This window comes from Trachemys scripta, chromosome 3, assembly GCF_013100865.1.
Source record: "Trachemys scripta elegans isolate TJP31775 chromosome 3, CAS_Tse_1.0, whole genome shotgun sequence".
Taxonomy (NCBI): Eukaryota; Metazoa; Chordata; order Testudines; family Emydidae; genus Trachemys; species Trachemys scripta.
This window is the reverse complement of record NC_048300.1, coordinates 173,059,673-173,086,817: the sequence shown is the minus strand read 5'-3', so window position 1 is coordinate 173,086,817 and position 27,145 is coordinate 173,059,673. Positions and strand designations below refer to the sequence as shown.

General features: G+C 41.0%; 1 protein-coding gene across 4 annotated transcripts in view; it reads right to left on the bottom strand.

The window, feature by feature from the left end:
* ASAP2 (ArfGAP with SH3 domain, ankyrin repeat and PH domain 2) overlaps positions 1–27,145 on the bottom strand; it is a 173,105-nt gene that overhangs the window by 42,548 nt on the left and 103,412 nt on the right. For all 4 annotated transcript variants that reach the window (XM_034766472.1, XM_034766474.1, XM_034766473.1 and 1 more), the window contains 8 exons: positions 24,891–24,994; positions 24,707–24,776; positions 11,698–11,785; positions 8,022–8,070; positions 7,744–7,910; positions 5,547–5,680; positions 4,775–4,869; positions 363–552 (listed from right to left, as the gene is read on the bottom strand). In XM_034766472.1, the coding sequence (XP_034622363.1) occupies positions 363–552; positions 4,775–4,869; positions 5,547–5,680; positions 7,744–7,910; positions 8,022–8,070; positions 11,698–11,785; positions 24,707–24,776; positions 24,891–24,994 (897 nt within the window). The remainder of the gene's footprint in view (positions 1–362; positions 553–4,774; positions 4,870–5,546; positions 5,681–7,743; positions 7,911–8,021; positions 8,071–11,697; positions 11,786–24,706; positions 24,777–24,890; positions 24,995–27,145) is intronic.

The window sequence follows — 27,145 nt, the reverse complement described above, 5'->3', positions numbered from 1 at the left end:
TTGTTAGTCTCTAAGGTGCCACAAGTACTCCTTTCTTCTTTTTTCAGTATTCAAAGGGATTTTATGGAGTTGTGATACCCATTAAAAGACTGAAATATCAATTGTTGGTTTCAGAGTAGCAGCCGTGTTAGTCTGTATCCGCAAAAAGAACAGGAGTACTTGTGGCACCTTAGAGACTAACAAATTTATTAGAGCATAAGCTTTTGTGGGAAAGCTTATGCTCTAATAAATTTGTTAGTCTCTAAGGTGCCACAAGTACTCCTGTTCTTCTTTTTTCAAAAATTATTAGTTGTCACTTTCGTTAATAAAAACATGCTGCATCTCTTATTAAAATGCTGGATAGGAAAATTTGCCACTCTTACATGTCCATTGGCTAGTGGAATTTTTTCAGTCAGATCCACACCATCAGCATATACTTGAACCAATCCAAAAATGTCTCTTGCTTTGACGGCTTCACAGAGGCTATGCAGTTTAGCTGCATTGTCAACATGTTTCTTCCTTGCATATTTTCTCTCAATATACTTGGCAGTAATATAATCTTTTCTTGCATTCCTGAAATTGAATATAATTTACTTTTAAAACTTTTAACAGTATCTCTACAGACACACATACATAAACAGGCAAAAATATTTTAAATAATCTCTAATCTGGAGAAGGATTGTTTCACATTCATTGTGATACTTCCCTACTCTCACAATCATAAGTAAGACATGCAGTTTGTTTTATTCGTCAGTGTAAAATACAACTAAAGTAGAACCTCAAAGATATGAACACCAGACTGACCGGTCAACCGGACACCATGTGAAACCGAAAGTAACCAGTCAAGTAGCAGCAAACCCTCGCCCCTCACAGACACAAGCAAATATTGTACTGTGCCTGTATTGCATTTTAAAGGTAGGCACATCTGGGCTGCCTGTCCCCACCCCACCCCCATGCACATGGCAGCCCCTTACCGCTAGCTAGGGGGTGAAGACACTGGGGCTGCCAGCCCAAGGCAGCCGGAGCCAGCAGAGCAGGAAACTGGGAGGGTGATGTGTTTTTACCCCCGGGAGGGGGACACACTATTTTCATTCACACACACACACACACACACACACACACACCCACACCCCGCCTGGAGGGGGACAAGCTTGCAAACTCATGCCAGCGCTGAGTAGGACACTCAGCTGCTGCTGGAGCCTGAATTGAACTTTGTTCAGAGTTATGAAAATTTCAGAGTTATCGACAACCTCCATTCCCGAGGTGTCCGTAACTCTGAGGTTCTACTGTATTAAAGTTATGATGAACTGAACATCCAATATCCTCAGTGATATAGAAAAACACTGAGACACTTGGCAACAATTTTGTCTCTTCTAAAACTCTGATGTTAAATTGCACTCATAATTATACCAGATTTATGCTTGAGAGTCACCTCAAAGCTTCATATTTTGGTTTGCTGACACTAACCCTACGTAATATGCACTGAGCTAGCTTGTTGTTTATACTAGTTGCTTGTGCAGGGGTACAAGAAACCTTCCTTACACCCCAGCACATACTACCCAGACCTTGGATCCAGATTCATAACAGTAAGCAGGTTCTGTATGCCCACTACTTCCCATAACCAGAACATATAGGCAGGGAATGGGTGGAGCCTTGGAGCTGTTGGTATGCATGCTGACCAATATTGTCGCACTAGTTACTTGTACTTCCCTATCTGTCACTTCTTGTCTTATACTTAGATTGTAAGCTCCTCGGGGCAGGGACCATCTTTTTGTTCTATGTTTGTACGGCGCTTAGCACAACAGAGTCGGGTCATATTTAGGGCTCCTAGGTGTTACAATAATACAAATAATCATAATAACTAATAGAACACATGAGTTAGAGCATGTTGTTGCTGCTATATGCCCAAATTACTACCCCCTCTCCCCACCAGAGAAAGGTAGGAGAAGGGAGTGAATTGTATCTGTGACACAGGGCCAGAAGTGTTACACAGCTAGCTGGCTAACTGACCCAGATTCAACCTTTAGAGACATATTAAAGGATATGTAAATGGTAATTAGAGCCATTTCATGTTAGAGAGACTAAAGCGTTGAAGTGCAAACCTGTATTGTTAGAGAATTAGAGGTAATACTAATTGTACGTGTTTTCATATATATACTGTTAGATGTTAACCATGTAAACAGATGGTTCCTTTCTATTAAGTCAGAGACCAAAAGGGAATATTAACACATAGATGAAACTTGGGTGTAATAATGTCATTGTCTATATTTCTTTCTGAAGTTTGTAGTAACCTGTCTATAAATTGCTTAATGGATAATTACCTTATGCTGATGAATGCAGCTAGTTACCTGTGTATACATAGGAAATAAATTCTACTTCAAAGACACTATTCTTCACCCAAGGAACTCTTGCTGTCAAGAGACTATCATAGCTTGCCAGAAAACTATAAAAAACTCTTGGGACCTGATCCTTTCATCTCAGATCTGCTTAAGCTTTATCAGGGGAAGTTTGAGACAAAAGACTGCGGTCTACAGTTCCATTCTGAATCAAACTGATAGTCCATAGGTTCAGTCCAATGTCCACTAATTCTGAAAGAACTCTTTGCAATTCTAAAGCTCACCATCTCTACTATGAAAATGACCTAAGAACTGCATTCATGTCTGTATGCAAAATAATCTTTTAACCAATACTCACTCATTTTTTAATAAATTTTAGTTTAGTTGATAAGAATTGGGTAAGATCTGAAATATTCATTAACCTGGAGGGTAATGTGTCTGATCCTTTGGGACTGATAGAACTATTTGTATAATGAACAAGATTTCAGTAACCCTCATCATATTTGACTTGGCTGTCTGAGAGGAAGCCCCAGGCTGGGTTGCTTTAAGGGAACTGTGTTTTTGGCTTCCGGGTAACCAGTAAGGTATTGTGGAAGCGGTTTTGTTGCTGGCTTGGTGAATCTAAGTATTAGAAATAACAAACAGTTTGGGTGATTGTCTGCCCCATTCTTTGCATTTCAGCCTAACTGAGCAATCTCAGCGTGACCCACCTGGGACCCGGGGCACATTGAGTGAATTGTATCTCTCAGAGGTAGAATTCCTTACCTGTTGTGGTCTTGAGGTGGTGCAGATATATACTACCCTATACACAGAGAGCTTGTGGCAAAGCCACAATTTAGGCCGTAGATAGTATACTAATGGGTGTATCAAAAATTGATAGATTAGACAATTCAGAGTAGATATACAGGATGGAGTCACTGAAAATGAAGGTAGTTATTCTTTCAACATTTGGAAACTGTCTACTCTTTCTTTTTCTTCTACTTTAAGTTAGTCTATGAATATATTGTATAATTTAATATCTACATGGAGAGGTCAGTATTACAACATTACCAGCTCCTAAGAAGACATCTAAAGAACAGGGAATGTGATATTCAAATACTTAGTCAAATACAATTGAAAACTGCACCAAATTTAAACACTTCTATGCTTCTACTCTATTGTTCTACATTATTAAGTTTGAAGTTAATTTTTTTTTAAATCTGCTGTTACCAATTATTTAATATATGATCTGTTACAGATTACTGAAAGAGCAATGGCAATCACAGCAAGTATGCTTTGTTCAAAGCTTGTTCTCCTGGTTTTAATTTTTTTGTTATCTATCAGGCTGTGAAAGGAGCAGGAAGCTTGTATGCTTCAAAAAAATCTTCTCTTGTCCTTCTTAGACTTTCATTTTATTTAACCCTTCCCCTTTCTTTCACAGTGCTTAGCCTCTCAGATTTATTTGAGAGTTACTCACAATGTTATTTTTAGTACAACTGTTGAATGCACATTCTTAACTGTTGGTGGATAACAATTTCAATTAGAATTCAGATGTAAAGTCAGATTCATATGAAGTGTTTTGTTAGAAGTTGCTTTTAATTCAACAAATCATTTTATTTGGGCCACCCGTCTAAAAAGATTATCTGGTATTTTTGCACACTGTTATTTTGTACATATCCCAGGAGATTTAGTTGGGCAGATGAGCTGTATTACACAGATTCATTTCCTATCCTTTAAACAGATGACAGGGCAAATGCTTTTCATAGATATGAATCACTAATATGAAAAAACAGTTTTGTTTTTGGATTTGTTTTCTGTTAAATTGTACCTTCCTTACAGCACCAAACTAAAAAAAATGGTGGGCAACAGAGAAGAGCCAGATGGCTAGCGCTCCCTGATATCATACTGCTGAGCCAGGGCAGCTTCTGACTCTCCGGGAGCTCACTTCACCTTGGGACAATTTTTTTTCTATCTCAGTTCATGCAGTAAGGAAAGAGAGGGGGTGAAGCTGGGGCTTTCAGACCCTGATTCTGCGAGGTACTGAGCCCTTCAGTTAAAGTCATTAGGTACTGAAAGTGCTCAGTGACTCTCAGCAGGCTGTTCTTCATTTTAGTGTCTTTGTATTTAACAGCGTAGGAGATAACATGGGCTTCAATCCTTGGTCTCCTACTATATCCGTGCCTTGGGGACTTCAACATCCCCATCAGTCAGTGTGAGTTTGTCCCATAACTCGTAAGGTATAATGGAGGGACTTAGTAACATATAACCTTCACTATTGGAGAATCAGAGGTAGAGGGAAATGAGGTGAACATATACTTTACTGATCATTAAGGCACCAGAAAAAGGTTTACATTTGTGGTGAAAATCAAACCAATAGTCACCCAACATGGAGTGCAAAAACACGTTAAGCAGCACAAAAGACATTCCTGATGCCAATTTAAATACTTTCTGTTTTCAACAAGTAATGGATCTATACTTACATATCGCTGCTTGGATTAGGTTTGACTGTCTCATCAGTTGGCAGACAAAATTCCATAATCTCATTAAAACCAGCATTCCCAATATTCTTGGCAAGCTGTTAAAAATAAATACCTACGTTTCAAACAGATATGTTCAGTAACCATAGTAGCCATAAGCACTGTGTAGTCAGAGAACAAGATAAATGGAAATCAGGATTTGTGGGTTTTAGTCCTAGTTCTGTGACTGGCTGTGTGATCTTGAACAAGTTATTTGGGTCTCAGTTTACCCATCTCTAAAACTGAGACAATACCTTCCTTTCCCTCAAGAGCTGTCTTCACGATTAAGTACCTGATCCAAAGCCCACTGAAGTTAACTTCAATGGATTTTCTTGAAGTTTGAAAAACACTTTGAAATTCTCTGCTGAAAAATGCAACGTAAAGTAAGAGGTAAACAGTGGAGAAGTACTTGAATTCCTCACATGAAAGGCACTATTTAAGTGCCATATAGTTGTATTCTTTTTTAAAAGGAACTTACTGTAAAGACAGCCCTGTTAAGCACCAAAAACAATCACTCTTTTATTAATACAAATTCTAATACCAGACAAACAGTTTCTTCAGTAATACAATGTTTTCCAGTGAACTTTAATTTGAGAAAGGAATATTTCTTGCTTGTATTTTTCCAGAGGTAACTTCAAAGCCTGAAAGAATATAATTCAAATGACAAAAATATACAAGGAGTGGAACTCGCTCACTATTTTCCTCAGATTTTATAAATTAATAAAAAAACATTTACCAAAAGTTCAGATGTTCCCAGCACATCTAATGTGAGTGACTGCATCCTGGAGTAGTGAACACCAAGTTCTCTATGGATTCCTGAACATTCAATACAAGTCAGAATTCCCAGATTCGTTGAAAGCCAGGTAGGATCTGAAGCAAAGAAAAAAAAAAAAAAAGCACAGAACTAAAGTTTGGTTAGGTAATGATTGCACTGTAAAGATTAATATTATGGAAATGAAGTCAAAACGTGAGCTTTAGATGTTAAATTCCTTAGGAAGGGGTCTATGTCTATCTCTATGGCCGCTTAATGGAATGGCTCTTATGTATGCATTTACTCATGTGCCTCAGTTTTTGCAGGATTGGGGGCTGTATTTGTACAGTAGCTAACATTATGGGAAAAAACTCCAGATTAGGGCCTGAGGTTGCTACTGTAATATAAATAATAATAATACCTAGTTGCCCATTTTTGTTTTCTGAGTATATATTTTAGTCTAAGGGCAACAGCAGTAACATGAAAATACATACTTCACCATGACACAAAGGATCCTCAAGAAAACATTTCAGAGACATTAAGGAGTTTCTCTCTACCTACTACTCATCATCTCTCTACCTACTACTCATCATCTCTCCACAACATTCTCCCTTTCTTCTATTCCCTACCCTTCAATTGAAAATCATCCATTTTTAAGATCTAAACAGTTCTGTAACCCTTTTTAAACAATGTTTGACCCCAGCTCCATTGAACTAGCCCTTTCAGAGGCAGTAGGACTGACTCTTCTCATACCAGTTTGTAGTGGGGCGGTCATCCCACTCCAGTTAGAAAGGGGTTAAAGGCAGGCAAGGGAGGCTGGTTGGGTAAACAGCCCAAGGTGTGGCCACACCCAATTGGGGTCCAGCTGACCCTGATAAAAGGGCAGGATGAGGGAGTGAGAGACTCTTGCTCCAGCTAAGGAGCAGAGAGGACCAGGCTGCCTGGGAGAGTAAGCAGGGTATCTGAGGCAGAGCAGGGCTGGGAAAAGGCAGGCAGAGCTGGGGAGCTCTGGCCTGGTAAGTCCCCAGGCTGAGGCCTTGCTAAAGGCCAGGGGAGGTACTAGGGCTGCAGAGAGGCAGCTGGGGCTAGAAAAGCAGCAGGTCCAAACCCCCTTGCCGATGATGAGTAGCCACTTCAGACTGCAGTTTGCCCCTGAGGGAAGGGGCTAGATAAGGACTGGCAGTGGGTCACTGAGGCGAGGTGGGTTTAGGGGATTGGGGTTTCCTGGTGAGGGGAGACTCAGAGTGTGGGGGCACTGCTGCGGGGCAGCACCCCAAGGTAAGGGGCACCAGGGTCTGGGAGGGACAGAGGGCCTGAAGTGCTAACTGGTGGAGATCAGGAGAAAGCAGGCACCAGTAGGAAGACACCGGCCAGCAGGAGGAGCTCCAAGGCTGGAACTGAGCTAATTCCCGGACGACCAGCAGGAGGTGCCACGGCAATGAGTGCCCGTCATGCTACACAGTTATACACCAAAACTAATTAATTAATTGAGTTACTACCGGTTCAGAGCAGTGAAACAAAGAGAAAAACAAGATCTAGTGTTTTCAGCTAAAGTGACAGTCACTAAAGGAAGTAGTGCTTCTGAGCTATGTCATATAGAAGAAAGTGGGAACAGCAGGAATTAAAAACTGTTTAAAAAGGATTACAACAGAATTTCACTAATCAACAATACCAACCAAGAGGGAAAATTACAGACTGCAAAGCACAGTCAAGCAGGTGCACTGTTACAGTTTCAGAATCATCCTCTGGCCAGTTCTCAAAGTCAAGCGGAACAATTAAAAAATAAATATTAACAAAAATTATTAACAGAATGTTTGTAATAGCCTAGTGTGACTTCCAGTTTTACTGAATTTACAGTAAAATTTAAATTATATAATGGAGGGCTCAACGATAATATATGATATTGTAATTACTGCATCAAAAGTAACATAAGCCTGGCTAATTATCAGAATCTGTAGGAGAAAGGCAAAAAGCTTACTGATACTTTTTTTTAAACTGACAATAGGATATACCAAATCCATCTTAACGAACTTCTGCAATTACACTGTTAGCATATTCTGCTAGATGGGTAATTGAATTTAAGAGAAAAAGGAATAATATCAATCAGCAGCTTAAACACTCTTCATAGAAATATAATTTTACCAATTAGAAATGCACTGAAAGAATACTTTAAATTAGTCACCTTGTGCTCCACAGTCACAACACACATCATTTCCTGTCATCCTCTGAACCTCAGATATAATTTCTTTTGTCAGTTCTTGGACAATATTATTTTCTCCTGTGTTATCATCACCTTTGAATGCATTATTTAAAGCTTCTTCTTTGCTGTTCTGTAGCACTGATGTCCATCTAAAAACAATAGCAATATTTTGCTGTTCAAAATGTTAGAGGCGTCTAAAGTTTAATGAAACGTAACAGTTGAATAGCAACTCCAGAAACAAAAGTAGTGAAGTAACTCACATTTGACACTCTTGTTCATCTTCTGCTTGAAAGTGATAGGTTCTGTCATCTGCATAACAATATATATTGACCCATTATTGAATACTGAATATAGAGATATGATCTCAGAAATTCTATAATTTGCTTATAATTGACTATTGACCTCTTTTCTCACCATTGGAAAGGCGGTAATTGGGTGGAAAAAAAATCACATTTAGGTGACATTCACCGCTGTGTGGAGGTCTTAAGTGGTTCAACAGACCTTCTGGATAGGGGTGAATTTTACTGATATCATGTACATTATACATTTACATCTTTGTTTAGAAGCCATCCTCATTGCACCTTCATATTGCACTTTTTAAAATAGCAGCTGTCTTCCTTTAGAAACTGACTTCATTATTTAGAAGTTGTGCCTTTACCATACAAGCCACAGGATAAAATAATAACTTTTTCAAAGATATATACAGTACGCGTCCTCAGTGAAGACAAGTCCATGGGGAACAAATAAAAAAAAAATTTTTTTTTAAGTCATCTGAGCACATAAAAAGGATGTGAAAATTTTGTAAGTGAGTTCTCCCGCCTTGGTAACTCAAAAATGGCCTAATGGACTTTTATTAAAGTTTTCAGGCACACACACAAAAAAGTTCATCTCTGCGCTAAGAGCAGATATTAGGAATTTCAACCAAATGGCAAATATTTTTAAAAAATTGGATACGAAGGACTTCCCTCTGCTTCGGTAACTATAACATCGTTACCATAATTCTATAATAACAAATTTACAATTGACTAAGTCTTCAGAAAAGAAATAAAAGTTTTACAGAGTTGAGTAATATAGAATTAATGCAAACAAAAAAAACAGCTAAAGAAGAATTATGTAAGTAAAGCAAGAAACAGAAAAAAAGGGTTTTATCTGTCATTTACATGAGTTGCAAAGTCATCAAGGCAGACAGATAAGGAAAAAGCTGTCCAGCTGAGAGAAACTGTAGAGAAGGCTCTCATGCCAAGAATGGTGAGATTGTGTGAAGGGACAGAAAGGAAGCCAGTTCCTAGTAAGAAACAGGGTAGAAAGAGAGGTACTAGATTTGAAAAGTAGGCTGAGCAAGTCTGCAGAGGGTTTTAACAACAAAGAAGGCATATTTTTTGGTTACTGAATCCTACTATAAAAAGAAACAGTGGAATGATTGGAGGAAATTGTGCGGTGATTACTCTTCTCTGTATCTGGGATAAGGGCCACAGCAATATTCTGCATATGCTGACAGCAGATGAAGAAGCACTTGGGAATCCACAGAGAAGGGAGGTGCAACAGATATGGTGAAAGGAGATGAAAGTATAAATGATGACATCAATAGTTGAGTAGAGGCAGTGGTAAAGAAGTGATGATAGGCAGTTTTGCAAGCAAATTATATGGAGACAAAATTAAAGGTGAAGGATGTTGCCAGAATTATGGAGGGTGGATACCAAGTGAAGGAGGGAAAGAGAAGATGGAATTACGTTTGAGGTTGTGTCTCTTCCCCAAGATAAGCACTTCGGGCATGTTTGCTTTTTACTTTAAAAGACAAAATAAGGAAGATTGAATTTAAAATTCCAAATCTTTTGTTTTTCTTTTTAAAAAATTGGACGAAATAAAAAAAAAAAAAACAAGCCGGTGCTATGTTCAATAAGTGCTGTTGAAACCCACTGCCAACCAGCAAATACAGCTTTGGAAAGAGAACGGAAAAATAAAGGGACTAAGAGGCAGAGTAGAAGGAAAGAAAAGAAAAAGACATAGGAGCAAAGGTGTGGAAGGGTGCAGTGTTTATTGAAGAGTGAAGCAAATCATCATTATAATTCATAACTTGTACACCAAAACAAATAACGATAAAGGTAAAATTTTCTGAAGTGCTTGCATGATTTAGGAAATTAAGCCTCATTAAAAGTCAATGGGACTTAGGCTCCTAAATGCTAAAGTCACTTTTGAAAATGGGACTAGGCTGCAAAGTCACATAAGCATTTCTGGAAATTTTACCCCTTGATGCCACAATTTAGTTAAATATTAAGATAAAAAAATGTGTGTGTTTTTCGATAAAATTTTTAATGTTAGCAAACAAAGTCCCTTATCTTGCAATTAATTCTGTGTGAGCAGAACTCTGAGTCCCTGCAAAACCCCGTGACTTGAAATCAATGGAGTTCTGCAGGGAAACAGGAATCTACTCAGATGACTAAACTGCAGAATCAGGGTCTACCCCATGTATGTAGCTAGGTCTAGACTGATTATCTGTAAAGTAGTTAAACATGACTCTTTTATACAAAACCTTAAAAATAGGAGTAGAGCACACACACGGATATAAAATAATCCAGAAGTTTCCAAAAGCAAAAAATATAATTGCACGATTAGGGTTTTTATCAGGTAACAACTGGGTTTAAAAAACAAAATAAAAACACCAGAAGTTATTAAGGTGCACCTACTTGTGGAGGGGTTAACAGCTTTGGTTACTGGTAAACAGGATAGTTATTTAAAAAAAAGAAAAAAAGAGGAGAGACCCTGGCCTTGAATTATTCAAGTGTAACACTGTACAGATTACAATATATTTTTATTTTGAGGAAGGCAACAGAGATACTGGCCTACAAGATTTACTCTTAATATATCTGAAAAGTTACATCCATTCTAAGTATAAAAGTTGGAACTCTATAATGGATCATTCCATTATGTCAGCCACTCGATTTGGAACATGTGCGTCTATTTTTGGTTTCCTCCTCCTTCTTCCCACTCCCCACCCCCGGTTGTGGAGAAAGGTTTTACTATGTTATGGTTCATTCTTTGTTATGTTTATATAAAAACAGAAAATGAACATTTCAATGGGATAAAGCTGAATATGAAAGCCATATTTTTGCTGGTGTAAACAGATACAGACAGGTTCACTGATTTCAGTAGCATTTCCCCCACTTAAACATGCAGAAAATTTGATCCACTATGTATATTTGAGACATTAATGATAGGTAACAAAGGAAAAAATTGTAAGTTTCACCCATTTTATAGTATACATGTACATATTCTTGTAATATGTACCGCATGCATTTATTAACTTAATAAAAACAATATAAAAATGTTCAGGATACTCAAACAAAAGAAAAAAACTCCACTATTCAATTACATTTCATCCAAATATAAGTTTTATAATACAAATCTTTAATGTTCATATTTTGTATCTTTAATTTGGGCATTTTACAATTAAGCAAAATCAATCAAAATCAAATCAATTTTTAGTAAAAGTATTTTTCATTGCTTTCTCTGTGATTATTAAAGACACTAATACACTTATAATTTAATAAAGAAATTTTCTGTCACAGCTCTAAGTCTTTTGTTTGAGTCTGTATTGAAGTAATTACTCTGCAATTAGGACATCATAACTGATCTTGGAAACACTGTAGTTGTTACTGCTTCAGCACTGTGACCCCACTGAAGGATGATGTAAGATAATGTGAAATGAAGGAACAAGCCCATGTTTAAACATGAATAGTTTTGCGAATGAACAAGTTTGGTGAGAAACATTATGAGAAAGAGATGAAAGGCAAAGAGTTTTAAAGAGGGAATGTCATAACGGTAACATTGCACATACATTAAACTAATATTTTAAATCTGATACATTTTCTGAAATAATCTTTGAACCTTGGACGTTTACTAGAGGTAAAGACCTAAGGAACTAAACAACAAACCTACGTGATATGAGGTCAAAACATTTTTTCTCCTCTGGGTTTGTTTTCACTTGGCAAGTTAACAGATTGAGTTTTGCAGGAGGTCGGTTAGCCTATTTAAAGATAAAAAACACACAAAGTAATATCCCTTAGTAAGATGCATACTGATTAAGAATTTGCTTGTCTGTAGGTAGAATCTGCCTGCAGCTAAGCATACTATTCTATTACAAGACATCTGAGTATGACCACAAAGTTTCCAAAACTGGCTAGCACCCATATTTTTGGGGCATCAGACAAGAATAGTGCAAGGAATACTTTAATTTCTATTTTTTTCTGGTTCCCGAGTATGTAACCTAGACTCCCTTACCTATTGACAGAATGGGTGTAATTAGGTGTAGGGTAAAAGTGAAGGGAGTCTAGTTGTAAAGGATGGGTCTAGAACCATTTTATAAATCATCTCTTTGGTTAACTTACCGTAATAATTGTCTGAAGGAAACAGATATAATAAAAGCAATAACTGCCTTGATCATTAGAATATTTCTAATCAAATGAAATCATTTCCATTCTAGTAATATTTCCATTACTACTTCTAGTAGGCAGGAGGGAGGGAAAGTGTGGCTCTATTATTATTATTACTATAGTTCCTTTAGAAAAACAAGTAATTGTCTCCTCTCCCATATATTATAAAGCCACACTGCTGGAGAATAAACAGTTCACTACAGAATGCTCTAAAAATAAGCATATACTTTTTTTTGGGGGGGGGGGGGGTGGGGTAGAGTGAGGAGGGGAAAATGAGCTACCAAAGACATCCTAAAAGCAAGGTAATCAAAATAGTATGTGCTCCCATGGTTCAGCACTTCCAGACAAGGATCCTCTTTCCTACATCAATTTCTCTTTGAATAAAAGTGGCATGTTTCATTAAAAGTAAAATCTAACAATAGGTCTTCCTAAAGATAATTAAAAAAATAAAATAAAATAAAACACGTAAAAGGGCAATGCAGATGTGAAAAAATAAATATATCAACTTTCTCCCCAAAATAGCTGCCCCTTTCTCCTGTGTAGGAGGACACCATCTTGGTGGCTGAAATCCAGGAATCACATACATCACTACAAACAAAAACTATCGATACACTTTCCTAGAGCAATTAAATCAGAAATCAAATTAAATGAGGGCAGTTATTGCTTCAGTGGACAAAAATCAGTCATCTGTTTAAATAATCTGGTAAATAAAATTGCAAGGACAGAATAATGCATAACATAGATTGAAAAGAACTTAACAGTCACAACAATAATCATGGTCATCACTTTAACCTACCAATCTCATACAAGAAAATAAGGCTTTACAGTATACAAACTGAGATTTTTGTAAAACCAAGCTGGTATGAGGACGTTATTTACTTGTAACTGGAGGTTCTTCGAGATGTGTGGCCCCTATCTGTATTCCACTGTGGGTTATGCATGCATACTGCACCAGAGAAAAGTGAACAGAGCCCTATGTGGTTGCTTTACAGATGTCCAGGAGCGGTACCTCCTGAAGAGATGCCACAGTTGTTGCTTACACTCCGATGGAATGAGATCTTACCCCATGGAGGGTAGTGGGGGTGAGGGAGGTTCGATAGCTGATGGAACAGAATGCAGCCAGAGATCCATTTGGAGATTCTCTGCATAGAGAGGACATGCCCTCTGACTCTGCTATAACAATGAATAGTCTCGGGTACTTCCCAATTGATTTTGTTCTCTGCAGGTAAAAAGCATGCGGTTTTGGGAAAAAACACAGAAAAGTGAATTGATTGGTTAAGGTGAAATTCCGAAACTACTCAGAGGTGAATTTGGGGAGTAGATGCAAAGAAACCATATGCTTATGGAATATAGAGTACAGAGGATTTGCCATCATCGTTCCAAATTCGCCAACCCTTCTAGCTGAGACGATGGCTACAAGAAAAGCAACCTTCATTAAAAGGAGTTGCATGAAACAAGAAACTAAAGGTTCAAAGTGGGAACACGTGAGTACTGAAAGGACAGTGTTTAGGTCCCACTGGGGAGTAGGCTTCTGAATAGGTGGGAAAGTTCTTATTAACCTTTCCAGAATCTATTTGTCTGTGGATGTGCGAAGATCAAGTAGTCCCAAGAAAGTGGATGATATGCACTGATCGCCGCCAAGTGGACTCGGAAGGAGCTGATGGACAAACCCGATGTCCTCAAAGATAGGATATAGTACAAGATAAGAGGAATACGTGCAGTTTCTGGGAGAATGCCACTTTGATGGGCCAAGAAGAAAAGCACTTCCATTTAATTAGGTTACATTTTCTAGTAGAGTCCTTTTTACTATTAAAGTGGATCTCTCTTATGGCTGTGGAGCATGAACGTTCTAAGGATGATGCCCATCCAAATACCAAGACCCGAGGTGGAGAGGATGCGGATCGGGTTGCCTCATCTTGCAGTTCCACTGGGTCAGGGACTCAGGAAATGTTGGGAGGATGATTGGTGGTTGAGATGACATGCATAGGAGGCTGGGAAACCAGAAGGGCCCAGGATCAGGATGACCCCTTCTCTGTCCTGACAGATTTTGCACAGAACTCATGGTAGGAGCGGTAGCAGAGGGAAGGCATAATTGAAGTGGTTTGACCAAGGAAGAAACAGAACATCACCCTGGGAGTGGTGACTAAGGGCTCCTCTGGAGCAATATGTGGTACATTTTCTGTTTTTTTGAGAGGCAAACAGATCCCTGGTTGGGGTTCCCCACAGAGTGAAAATATTGCACAGTACCACGTCGTGGACCTCCCACTCATGATTGACTGTAAAATGTCTGCTATGGGAATCTGCAAGCAGATTTAGCTTTCCTGGAAGGTAGGTTGCCGATAGGGTGATTTGATTGCTGATGCACCTTTTCCAGAGGCTGACTGCTTCTGCACACAGGGAGGTGGATCTCACTCCACCCAACTTGCTGATGTAGAAGACAGTCATAATGTTGTCTGACATTTATAAGGACACGCTGAGTATAGATAAATGGAAGAAAGGACTCATATGCCTTCTAGACTGCACACAACTCCAGAATACTGATGTGCATCCTGAACTCTCGAGACATCCAGGTATCTTGTGCAGAGTGACTGTTCATGTGGGCTCCCCAATCCCATAGGGATGCATCTGTAATAAAAGGTCCTGTCTGGAAAGGAAGGGTGAAAGGGGACGCCCACGCATACCTGATGAGGATTTGTTGACCATAGCAAAGGAGACACAACATTGATTACAGCCATGTCTGAAGGCAACAAAGGTGGAGTCTTAGAAATGGGGTGACGTAGGAGCATGAGGCCATATGACCTAGGCGAGACAGATAGGACTTGACCTGTATTTCAGCGTTGTTTGTGATGCGAGCTATGATTTGTTCATGGCCTGGAACCTGTCCTGGGCAGGTACTCTCTTGCAGTGACAGAATTCAAGTTTGCCCTGATGAAGTTCAAAGATGGGGGAGGGGACACAACACGACACATTTTTCTGTATTTATGCTGACTCCCAGCGAGTTGATGCATAGACTTCCTGGCGAGACTTGGTGCCAGTTGTCGAGGCAGGGGAAGATAATGAGACCACGACGTCTCACATGGGCTGCTACTACCGAGAATATTTTGGTAAAGACTCTGGGGAGAGTCTATTCTGAAAAGGAGTACTCTGTACTGAAAATAGTTGGAACCCACCATGAACCTGAGGAAGCATCTGTGAGCAGGATGAATGTCTATTTGAAAGTAAGCATCCTTCATATAAAGAGCTGTAAATCACATGCTCTTTCCTAAAAATGGGATTATAGCTGCCAATGTGACCATACAAAATCTGAGTTTGTGAATGAAGCGGTTGAGATGGCAGAGGTCAAGGATTGGTCTCCAACCGCCCTTCTTTTTGGGTACCAGGAAGTAAGTCAAGTAAAACCTTCTCCCCTGGTACTGAGGAGGGATATGTTCTCTATTGCTCCTTGCTGCATTAAGGAGTTCACCTCTTGTTTGAGAATATTCTCGTGACAGTGGTCCCCGAAGTGAGCAGAGAGGGGTTTTTTGGAGGAGGTAGGGATGCAAACTGTATCATATAGCCAGAATGGATGACATTCAGCACCCCTTGTCTTTTGTTTTTCAACACTTGGAGTGCAATAAGAGTGCTAGCCAACCCACATATGGGGGTCATGAGGTGTTGGGCTTAGTGTTTCGTGACTCTTGAGTTCCCATAAAAAATAATGTGGAGCTGAGGGCTGAGAATGATGTGCAGAACCTGTTGCAGAGGATGTAGGGAAGCAGGACTTTTGAACCCTCTGTCTCTTATGTAGTGGCTCATAGGGTCTCTGATGGAAAAACTGCTGAACCATATGACTGGATCTAGACCAATGGGCTGTGAAACTTCCTCTTAGGGGCAAGCGTGTATATACCAAGCAAGCGGAGGGTAGCCCTGGAATCCTTCATGGTATGGAGAACTCATCTGTTTTCTGGTTGAAAAGGTGTGATTCATCAAAGGGGAGGTCCTTGATGGTATTCTGGACCTCCTTAGGCAACCCTGATGCAAGGAGTCATGATTCCCTATGGATAATGGCAGTAGCTACAGCTCTAGAGGAAATATCAGCGGCATCAATTACAGATTGGAGAGAGGTCCTGACTATGAGTTTGCCTTCGTCTATCAGAAAACGAGCGCTGTCCTGCTGTGGAAGGCTGTCAATAAACTCCTCAAACTTGGCGTGGATCAGGAAATTATATTTAGCTATTAGCGCCTGGTAATTGGCTATCCTGAAATGGAGGCTGGATAATGAGAAGACTTTTCTTTCCAGCAGATCCAGGCGTTTGCCCTCTATCAGCAGAAGTAGACCAAAGATGTTACTGTCTAGCTCTTTCAGAAGAGGACAGGACCACCAATGAGCTGGGACTGGGGTGAGAAAAAAAAACGCAGATGTGTGCATGCCCCGGGCACAGTTGCCAGCATTTTTCCCTTAGTGGTATCCATCAAATCAGCTCTAGTGCCCCCGGGTGCCGCCTGCTCATAGCGCCGGTATAAGGGGCCTTGCCGACCCCACATCCCTTCAGTTTCTTCTTACCAACCACTCAGAGAAGGGACGCCAGGTAGGTCTTGGAATGGACATGTGCAACACATCTCGAAGAACAGTTGCAGAAAGGTTAATAACCATTTTTTCTTCAAGTGCTTGCACATGTCCATTCCAATGTAGGTGACTCTTAAGCAGTTGCACAGGAGGTAGGCTTGGAGTTCAAGGACAAGCTGACTGCAACACTGTGCTGCCGAAGCAGGCATCATCTGTGGCTCATTGGGTAATGGCATAGTGCACCGAATGTGTGTGCATGGAGGACCACGTTGCTACCTGCAGAGATCCTAAATAGGAACTTGAGCAAGGAAAGCAGCCTAAGAGGCTTGAGATCTTGTGGAGTGAGCAGTCTGGTTAGGTGGAAGAGGGACCCCTGCAAGGTTGTAACATACCCAGATACACAAAAGTGATCCAAGACAAAATCCTCTGAGCAGAGATGGGGAGCCCCTTTTTCTCTCAGCTATTGCTATGAACAGCTGAGTCGATCTGCCGAATGGTTTGGTCCTTCAGGACCCTCCTAACATCCAAAGAGTGCAGATATTGTTTTTCCCTATCTGCATGCAGCTTACGATAGAATTCTAGTAGAAACATTGATGGGCTGCAGTGGAACTGTGAAACCACTTTTGGGAGGAACTTTGGATGTGAGTGTAGCTGACTTTATCTTTGAAGAACATTGTATATAGGGGTTCCAAGGTGAGGGCTCGGATCTCCAAAACTCTTCTGGGCAAAGTGATGGCCACTAAAGAGGCCATCTTCCGAAGAAGTGCAACAGTGAGCATATTACTAGCGGCTTGAAGGGCAGGCCCGTCAGCTTTGACGGGACAAGATTTAAGTCTCAAGGAGGGATTGGTTCCTTTATCTGAGGGAACACCCTCTCCGGGCCTTTGAGGAAACGAATTATCACTTTGTGCAAAATAATCGACCTGGCCATCAGGTGGACCTTGATTGAAGAAAGGGCCAGACCTTGTTTCAAGAGTAGAAGGTACTCCAAAACAAGCTGCAATAAGCACTGCCTAGGCAGAACCCTACATCCGGAAGACCAGATGGAGAATCATTTCCAATTTGCCAGGAAAATTGCCCTGGTGGAGAGTTTTCTATTGCCTAGTAGGACTCTTCTCTGCGCAAGCTTGCTCTTCAGGATTCAGCCATGAAGGTTCCAGGCTGTCAGATGAAGAGAGCTGAGGTTCAGGTGCCGCAGCTGACCATGATCCTGAGTGATCAGGTCCAGGTTCAGTGGGAGTTGGATGTGGGGCTCCAATGAAAGGCTCAAGAGAGTGGTGAACCAGTGTTGTCTGGGCCACGCTGCAGTTTTAAGGATGACCCATGCTTGGTCCTGCTTGAACTTCAACAGAACCTTGTGAAATAGTGGAATGGGAGGAAAGATGTAGTATACGTAAGTTGTCCATGTCAACAGGAAGGTGTCCGTAAGAGGGGCTGTGGCCCCTGAGGGAGCAAAACTGATGGCATTTCCTGTTGTCACGGGTAGCAATCAGGTCTGTAAGGGGAATCCCCCCCATCTCTGGAAGATGTCTCTTGTGATGTCCAGATTAAGGGACTACCCCTGTGAGTGGAGAAGGACCTGCTGAGGTGATCCGCAAGCTATTCTGTTGAATCCATATGCATGGATGATGTCTAAGAGTTTGTGCTGGGAGTCCTGCATCTCCTCAAAAGGAATCTGAAGCTCTTCAGCAACTCTGTGGAGAAAGTCCTGGAACTGCTTGAAGTCATCAGGGAGCTGAAGGGGAAAGGGATATAGGAATCACTGCTTCATCCAGAGCGTAATATTCCTCCTCCTCTGTTGGATCCAGGGGGAGATCTGACTCCCTGGAAGATCGGATTAACTCTTCAAGGGAGTACTGGTCCCAAGGCCCCCCAGTATGGCCATTAGGAGGGTTGATAAGTGGTCAGAGGGGCCCCCATGGCATGGGTTACCAGCAGCTTTCTTGTCATGCCTCTGGGGTTTAGGATGCCCTAAGTCCACATGGGCCAAGCTGACTGGCTTGCTTACAGCTGAATCCATTTATTTGAAGTGGATTTCCAGGAAGACTTAGTCTCATGCTCATGAGAGTGCTTCCTGAAAAGACCCCACTGTGGGGGTAAATTCTCCCACACCAGAGTCGGACTTAACAGCAGGAGGCGCACTCTTTGCTGAATCAGGCTGATGTGTTCGGGGGGGAGGGAGTCCCCAGGCTGGAGCCGATTGAGGCCTCATGGCCTTCTCCATGATGTATTTGTGGAGATGAAGTTCACGCCTTTCTTGGGTATGGCTGGGGAATGATTGGCAGATACCACACCTTGCCATGATATGGGCTTCCCCAAAGCAGTACAGACAGTGCTGGTGGTCGTCGTGCACTGAGAAGGATCACAGACAGGAAGCACAGGGTTTGAAGCCCAGAGTCCTAAGCATAGCCCAGTACCCAAACAGGGCATGGCGGGGGGAGGGAGTTTAATCTAACATTAATAGGTCTATAAAATACTAAATTGTAAAAACTATTAAAACTGTTATAACTATTTGTAAACTAGACAATTCTTATTTTATAAAATGAAGCCGAAGTTGGGGACACTGTAGGTTCCAACCTGGACCATGTGGCAGTGAGAAGGCAGTCAGTGCACCCACTCTTCATTACCTCAGGCAGAGTCACAAAGTGAGCCAATGGACCCATGTGTGGACCAACGAACACTACTTTCAAATGCTTTGGCTCCAGATGCATGGTGCACATGCATAACCCCAGTGGAATACAACAGGGACTATCACACAAAGAAGAAATAGTGTTATGTTACTGGATTACAAGAGAATCCCTAAAAAAGTAGACCTGACTTCACTTCTTGAAAACTGATTGGTGACAATAATACACTTAAACAAGGAGGAAGAACAAATCAATAGAGAAAGAGCATATACATTCTCTTGCAATAAAATAAATAAAATGATGGAGCTATCAGAAAAGTGATATTGACATCATCGGAGCTGAGGAAGGATAAAGATAAATAGTGAAAGGAGCACAAGAACAAGGGAAATAAGAGTTATCAGAGAATTATTTTCCTTCTAGATTTAAGTTCCTCTACATAAGCCTCGTATCCATGAAGAATATTGTATATTAAAAAAAAAGGGATAGAATCTGCACTCTTCTATTCAACAAACCTGAGAGCCTTGCACAATGGAAAATCATGTGTGTCTTGGGACAATGAAGCTACAGAATGCTTACAGGACAAGTAAAGCAAACTGTACCCACAGAAGTCTTGGATGCAAACAGATAAGCAGGCTGAATATTTTTGTTTGGAAGGCAATGAAAAGTTATATATTACACAGAGATTTCAATTTTCATTATTTTAGTTTACTAGAGACAAACATTGTTTCAAGCTAGAATTAAGCAAGCGAATAACTTCTTGCCAACATGAACTTGGGTCTATTTTCTTGGTGTGATCTCTCTATAATGTCCATAACATTAACATTTCTTGATTTTGGCTTGTTAAACATTTTGATGCAACAAACTCTTTCCCAACAAGATGACTGACTGGAATGGAGGCTTGAAATAGAGCAACTAGTTTGCTAAATGTTTTATGTTTTGATGTCCAAGTCACCAGCCAGAACTATTTTATACCATACTAGTATAGTTTGCTATATTTACCAAAAGTTTAAAATGTAAAAGTACTTGAAAAAATTCCAAAATGTGTTGGAATCACAAGATATGTATTGGACTCTGAGTCTAAAGCATATTCAGGATTAATCTAATTTCCAGTGGGATGCGAAACCTGAAGTCCTAGAAGTACCAAACCTAGATGTCTTCTGCACAGATTTTCCAATTTAGTTGGCAGACATCTGGGCCTGGTCTCTTTTGGTCTTTGTACCCAGTTTGGGAGTACTCTCCCAATCCTTTCTATCAGCGTTTGAGTATCTAGAAAAGTAGCTGCAACCACTTTTTAAACACTTCAAGATGTGAACATCCTAATTTTGGAAACACTGACATCTCAAAACATCTTTAAATTTAGATTAGTCCATTCCACTGAATAAGTCAACATCAGTATTGATACCAAAACCATATTAGCATTTAAGTGCACACCCACCATTTCAACACCTAAAAGCGATTTCTCACCAATCGGATGCCTCAGATCACAGAACTTTCACACCACAAAATGGTTTGTCTAAGTTTCTTACAGTTACTACCACCAGCTCACCTCCACCACTGCAACAATAATGGTAACTTTGGTTTAGACAAGGTTCAACCACCTGTTGGTGTTTCAATCACATAATCTAAATCTACTCTGAGGAGAGTTGGATGACATTCTGGTTAGAACACCAGGTAGCTGCCTGGATTTCATGTTAACTAGTTATAATACTAGTTTGGGATTTCTGAACCTTTTCACAGTACCTGCTTCACTCCTCAGATATTTTAAGGTTACCACTGTACCCTCCCGACATCCAATTAATCCAATACAATTCATCATCCAATAAGATGAACGATGGAAACTCCCACTCCTTCAGCATTAATTAATGCTGCCACTTAGTCAACTATATTCTTCTCTCCCTACCCCTTAAAGGAATAAATTGTATACACAACACTTTAAGCCTTGGCAGGCTCAGGCAGCAAAAAGGGTGATTTCTGGAATGAAACATCCAGGTCTCTCAGATAACACTGAAGAATTCTAGGTTGGTTCATGTAGAAACTATGTAAATAATTTTCAAATGGGGCAAGAGCAGAAGGCCATTAACTAAACTATCATTAACCAGCTGATTTTATCATTTAGTACATTGCTATAGCAATAAGAAGGGCCTGAGAGCCAAACTATTAAATCTTCTCTTCCACTTTAAGAGGTATGCTGTTAGGGACTGAAGTGATTTCTAGGTTCTAAGGGTAGAACTGGCAAATCTGGATGTCTGCTGGCATGACTTATTGCCATCTCAAGCAGAATAAAACCAAACCAATTGTTAATCCTGAGCCAGCCATGGGGAACATGAACCCGCTATCTCTTTTTGCTATTAATTTTGTTGCTAGAGAAGGCAAGGTTACATTAACAATTTCCAAGAATAAAGGAAAAAAGCATTCATTACTAAAGCATCTCCCTTTGTTTTCTTTTGCAAAAAAGTCTGGCAGATTCCTGCTTAGGCTTTTTGTACACAATCAACTTCAGGTTTCTTGAAAACAGAAAGGTCTCATTCATAACTCTTTGATTCAAGACCACTCATAAATTGCTAGTTACATGGCTCAATCTGTTTCTGTCATTGTGTTTTTCATCCCTGCATGTTACATTGCAACCAGGAAGGTGTCAACAGCAATCTCCAATTGCTGATATAACACAAGAGAGATGTCTCTGTACTTCCTCAGCACTGAATTGGTAAATCGCTATCTTGCAACCTGCCTGTATGATTGCTAATTTCCTGATTGCTAATAATCTAGTACATTTAGGACAATGAAAGTCGGTGCATATGTATCCTGCGCGTATACATACACACTCCCCATCACACAAGAAAATATTTACTCTTACAGGAAAATGATTGATAGAGCAAAAGATCCTCCATCATTGTCAGAGAACACCTGACAAGTAATAACAAAGTATATGGAGTCATATCATTGCATTAGCTACTGCCTCAAGATGGTTGCTTCAGAAACTGAGAAAAGCTTAGAAAGCACTCCCCACTTAAATCCACGCAAGGCCACATGACTAATAAGAATGGAGATCCCCGAACGATCGAATCATAGGGTTAGAAGGGCCCACAAGTGTCATCTAGTCTAACCCCTTGCCAAAATTCAGGACTTTTTGGATCCTTTCCAGTTTCTCTACATTGGTGACCAAAACTGGACACACTACTCCAGCTGAGCCCTAACCAGCACCGAGTAAAGCGGTACTATCATCTCTCAAGACTTGCATGCTATGCCTCTATTAATGCAACCTAAAATTGCATTTCTTTTTGTTTGTTTGTTTTTTTGCAACAGAATTGCATGGCTGGCTCATGTTGAGGTTGTGATCTATCACAATTCCCAGATCCTTCTCAGCAGTGCTGCTGCCAAGCCAGTTTCCCCCCATTCTGTATTTGTTTTGATTTTTCTTCGCTAAGTGGTAGTACCTGTGACAAAGTTCCTCCTCTACCTTGGTGGGTCCTGCGCTTATTGGCAGATTTGCTCGCTTCACAGATTCACCCTGTGGGTCAGGAAACAATCCAGAGACCTTCCCCTCTGGTAGAAGTTATAGTCCAGGTCAATTCCTCCTGTGTTTGATCAGGAGTTGGGAGGTATGGGGGGAACCCAGGCCCGCCCTCTACTCCAGGTTCCAGCCCAGGACCTCCTGGTACAGTTGCACGACACCTACAACTCCCTGGGCTACTTCCCCATGGCCTCCTCCTAACACCTTCTTTGTCCTCACCACCGGACCTTCCTCCTGATGTCTGATAACGCTTGTACTTCTCCGTCCTCCAGCAGTATGCCTACTCACTCTCAGCTTCTTCCACACCTCTTGCTCCCAGGTCCTCACACACACTTCCTCTCCTCTGGCTCACCCTGGCTTGACTGGAGTGAGCCCTTTTATAGCATCAGAGGGGCCTTAATTAGAGTCAGGTGCTTAACTGCCTCACCTGACTCTTAGCAGGTTAATTGGAGTCAGGTGGTCTATTAGCCTGGAGCAGCCCCTGCTCTGGTCACTCAGGGAACAGAAAACTACTTATCCAGTGGCCAGTATATCTCCCTTCTGCTACTCTGCTGTTCCCAACTGGTCTGGGTCTATCACACACCTTATATTTGTCTTTGCTGAATTTCATTTTGTTGTCTATAGCCCAGTTCTCCAATTTATCAAGAGCCCTCTGAATTTTAACTCTACCCTCCAAATATACTGGCAACTCCCCCTAGCTTTGTGTATTCCGCAAACTTGATCAGTATGCTCTCTAGACTTGGATGTAGGTAATTAATAAAGATGTTAAATAACACCTGACCCAGAACAGATCCCTGTGGAACCCCACTTGAGACCTCCCTCCAATCCGACATCATTCCATTAATAGTTACTCTTTGTTTGTGATTGTTCAATCAATTATATATCCACTTAATGATAGTTCTGTCGAGCCTGCACTTCTTAGCAGACTTAGCAGACTGTCATGTGGGACTGTGTCAAAAGCCTTGCTTAAGTCCAGATATATTATGTCCACCACCATATTCCCCCATCCATGAAATCAGCTACCCTGTCAAAGAAGGAAATCAAGCTGGTTTGGCATGATTTGTTTTTGGTAAATTCATGCTGGCTGCTAGTGATTACCCCTTCAGCCTCCAGGTATTCGCAAATTCAATGTTTTATACATTGCTCTAGTAGCTTTCCAGGTATCGAAGTCAGGCTGACTCATATTGTTCTCCGGCTCCTCCTTTTTAAAGACAGGAACTACATTATCCCTTCACCAGGCTTCTGAGGCCTCTCCTGTCATCCACGAGTTTGTAAGTATTATTCAATATTATTATTAGAGACAAAGTACTTACAACTTGCATATTTAATAAAGATAAGCACATGTGACAGCTAAATTTTCTGGGAGATAGTTCATTTTTATGAATAGCTAGAAATTGAGATCATAATCAAATTTTAAACAAAGATACATCAACCCTAAGAAGCATTTATCCTTTCAAAACAACAATATTGATTGTAAAAGATGTACTGGATAATCTAAAATGTAACCCCCAATATACCTTTTCACTGTATATTTACAGTGGTTTTGCAAAATTCTACTTGACCATTTATCCAAGAACAAAAAAACAGGAAAGTAAAATACATACTGTTTCATTATCAGCAATCAGCATAATAAAGGGCAAATGATAAGATTTTTGTGGTTGGGTTGTTAAATTCTCATGGCAATTTTGCCAGGCTGCCATAAAAAGATAGAGCCATCTAATTCAAAATGCCGCATGAGGAATCTAGCTAATTCCAAACTATAAATATAGAACAACATTGTTTTGTATTAGCAACCAAATACATGCATAAAATACTATAAACAAATACTTACTGTACCATGGGAAATTGTAAGGAAACCATTTTTAACTGAGCATTTCCTTTTCTGCCATACTTTTCTGATTCTGGTTTAAAAAAAAAAAGACAAAGTGACTCAAGTTTATGTATAATTAGTATCAAAAGTATATAGGCTCACAGGACTGCAGTTTTTTTTCCAGTAATTGTCTAATGGTACATACCCATCACTTTTCTTATATAGGCTACCATTTCTTTCAGTGCCATGCTCTTTGTTTCCCTGAGGCTGATGTAAACTGTAAGCTGTACTCTGACGGATTTGAGAATCCTAAAGGATAGGGAAAAAAAGCATTAAAGTTTGCTAATCCAAGACAGTCCAATTGAAGTAAATATTTTTGCCCAAATTAGAGAATAATATGAGGGGGTTCGTTTTTCCTGCCAGATGGAACAAAGGGAATTTAAAAAGCAGCCGGTATCACTACCCACTTCTGCCATAGCGCAGAAGGGATTCCACTGAAAAAATAATGCAGCTTTAGCCCTGGTCTACACTACGAGTTTAGGTCGAATTTAGCAGCGTTACATTGATTTAACCCAGCACCCGTCCACACGACGAAGCCTTTTTTTCGAGGTAAAGGGCTCTTAAAATCGATTTCTGTACTCCTCCCCCGACGAGGGGATTAGCGCTGAAATCTATCTTGCCGGGTCAAATTTGGAGTAGTGTGGTTGCAATTCAATGGTATTGGCCTCCGGGAGCTATCCCAGAGTGCTCCATTGTGACTGCTCTGGACAGCGCTCTCAACTCAGACGCACTGGCCAGGTAGACAGGAAAAGGCCTGTGAACTTTTGAATCTCATTTCCTGTTTGGCCAGCGTGGCAATCTGCAGGTGAGTGCAGATCTCATCAGCAAAGGTGACTATGATGGAGTCCCAGAATCGCAAAAGAGCTTCAGCATGGACCGAATAGGAGGTACGGGATCTGATCGCTGGGGAGATGAATCCGTGCTATCAGAACATTTGAAAAAATCTCCAAGGGCATGAAGGACAGAGGCTATAACAGGGACCCACAGCAATGCTGCGTGAAACTTAAGGAGCTGAGGCAAGCCTACCAAAAAACCAGAGAGGCAGACGGCTGCTCCGGGTCAGAGCCCCAGACATGCCGCTTCTATGATGAGCTGTATGCCATTCTAGGAGGTGCAGCCACTACTACCCCAACCCTGTGCTTTGACTCCGTCAATGGAGTAGCATGCAACAGGGATGCAAGTTTTGGGGACGAGGAGGAGGTGGTTGAAGATAGCTCACAGCAAGCAAGCGGAGAAACCGTTTTCCCCGACAGCCAGGAACTGTTTCTCATCCTGGACCTGGAGTCAGTACCCCCCGAATCCACCGAAGGCTGCCTCACGGACCCGCCAGGCGGAGAAGGGACCTCTATGAGCGTACCTTTGTAAATATTATACATAGTTTAAAAGCAAGCGTATTTAATGATTAATTTGCCCTGACATTCACGGCCAGTACAGCTACTGGAAAAGTCTGTTAACGTTTCTGGGGATGGAGCAGAAATCCTCCAGGGACATCTCCATAGAACTCTCCTGGATGTACTCCCAAAGCCTTTGCAAAAGGTTTCTGGGGAGGGCAGCCTTATTCCGTCCTCCGTGGTAGGACACTTTACCACGCCAGGCCAGTAGCACGTAGTCTGGAATCATTGCATAACACAGCATATGGTCCCAGTGTTTGATGGCATTCAAACAGCATCCATTCTTCATCTCTCTGTGTTATCCTTAGGAGAGTGATATCATTCATGGTCACCTGGTTGAAATAGGGTGATTTTATTAAGGGGACATTCAGAGGTGCCCGTTCTTGCTGGGCTGTTTGCCTGAGGCTGAAAAGAAATGTTCCCCGCTGTTAGCCATGTGGTGGGGGGAGGGGTGAAGCGATCATCCCAGATAATTGGGTGTGTGTGTGTGTGGGGGGGGAGATTAGTTGGGTTTGTGCTGCACGTTAACCTGAAAACCACAGCCCCTCCTTTTAAATTGCCAACCCATTTTAAATGGCCAACGCAATGGCTGCTTGGTATGGGAAATGAGGGCGCTGCTGTTTGAAACCATTCCCACATGTTATGAAGGTTAAGGAAGTCAAAAGACTGTGTCTTACCAAGGCTGCCTGCAAGCCAAATTCTGTTGCGCGGCCCTGCGTGAGTGATCTCTCACACCAAACCGGCATACCCTCAATAAAAGGCAAAATGCGACCTTGTATCGAAAGCACATGTGCTATGTAATGTTAACAGCAAGGTTTACCATGAAGGACTCTACCCATTGTTCTGTAAAATGTGTCTTTTTAACTACCACTCTCCCTTTTTATTCCTCCACCAGCTGCAAATGTTTCAACACTCACACTATCTTCTCCTTCCCAGAGGCTAACGAAGATTAGAAGGCGAAAAAAAACACACTCGCGATGAAATGTTCTCTGAGCTCATGCAGTCCTCC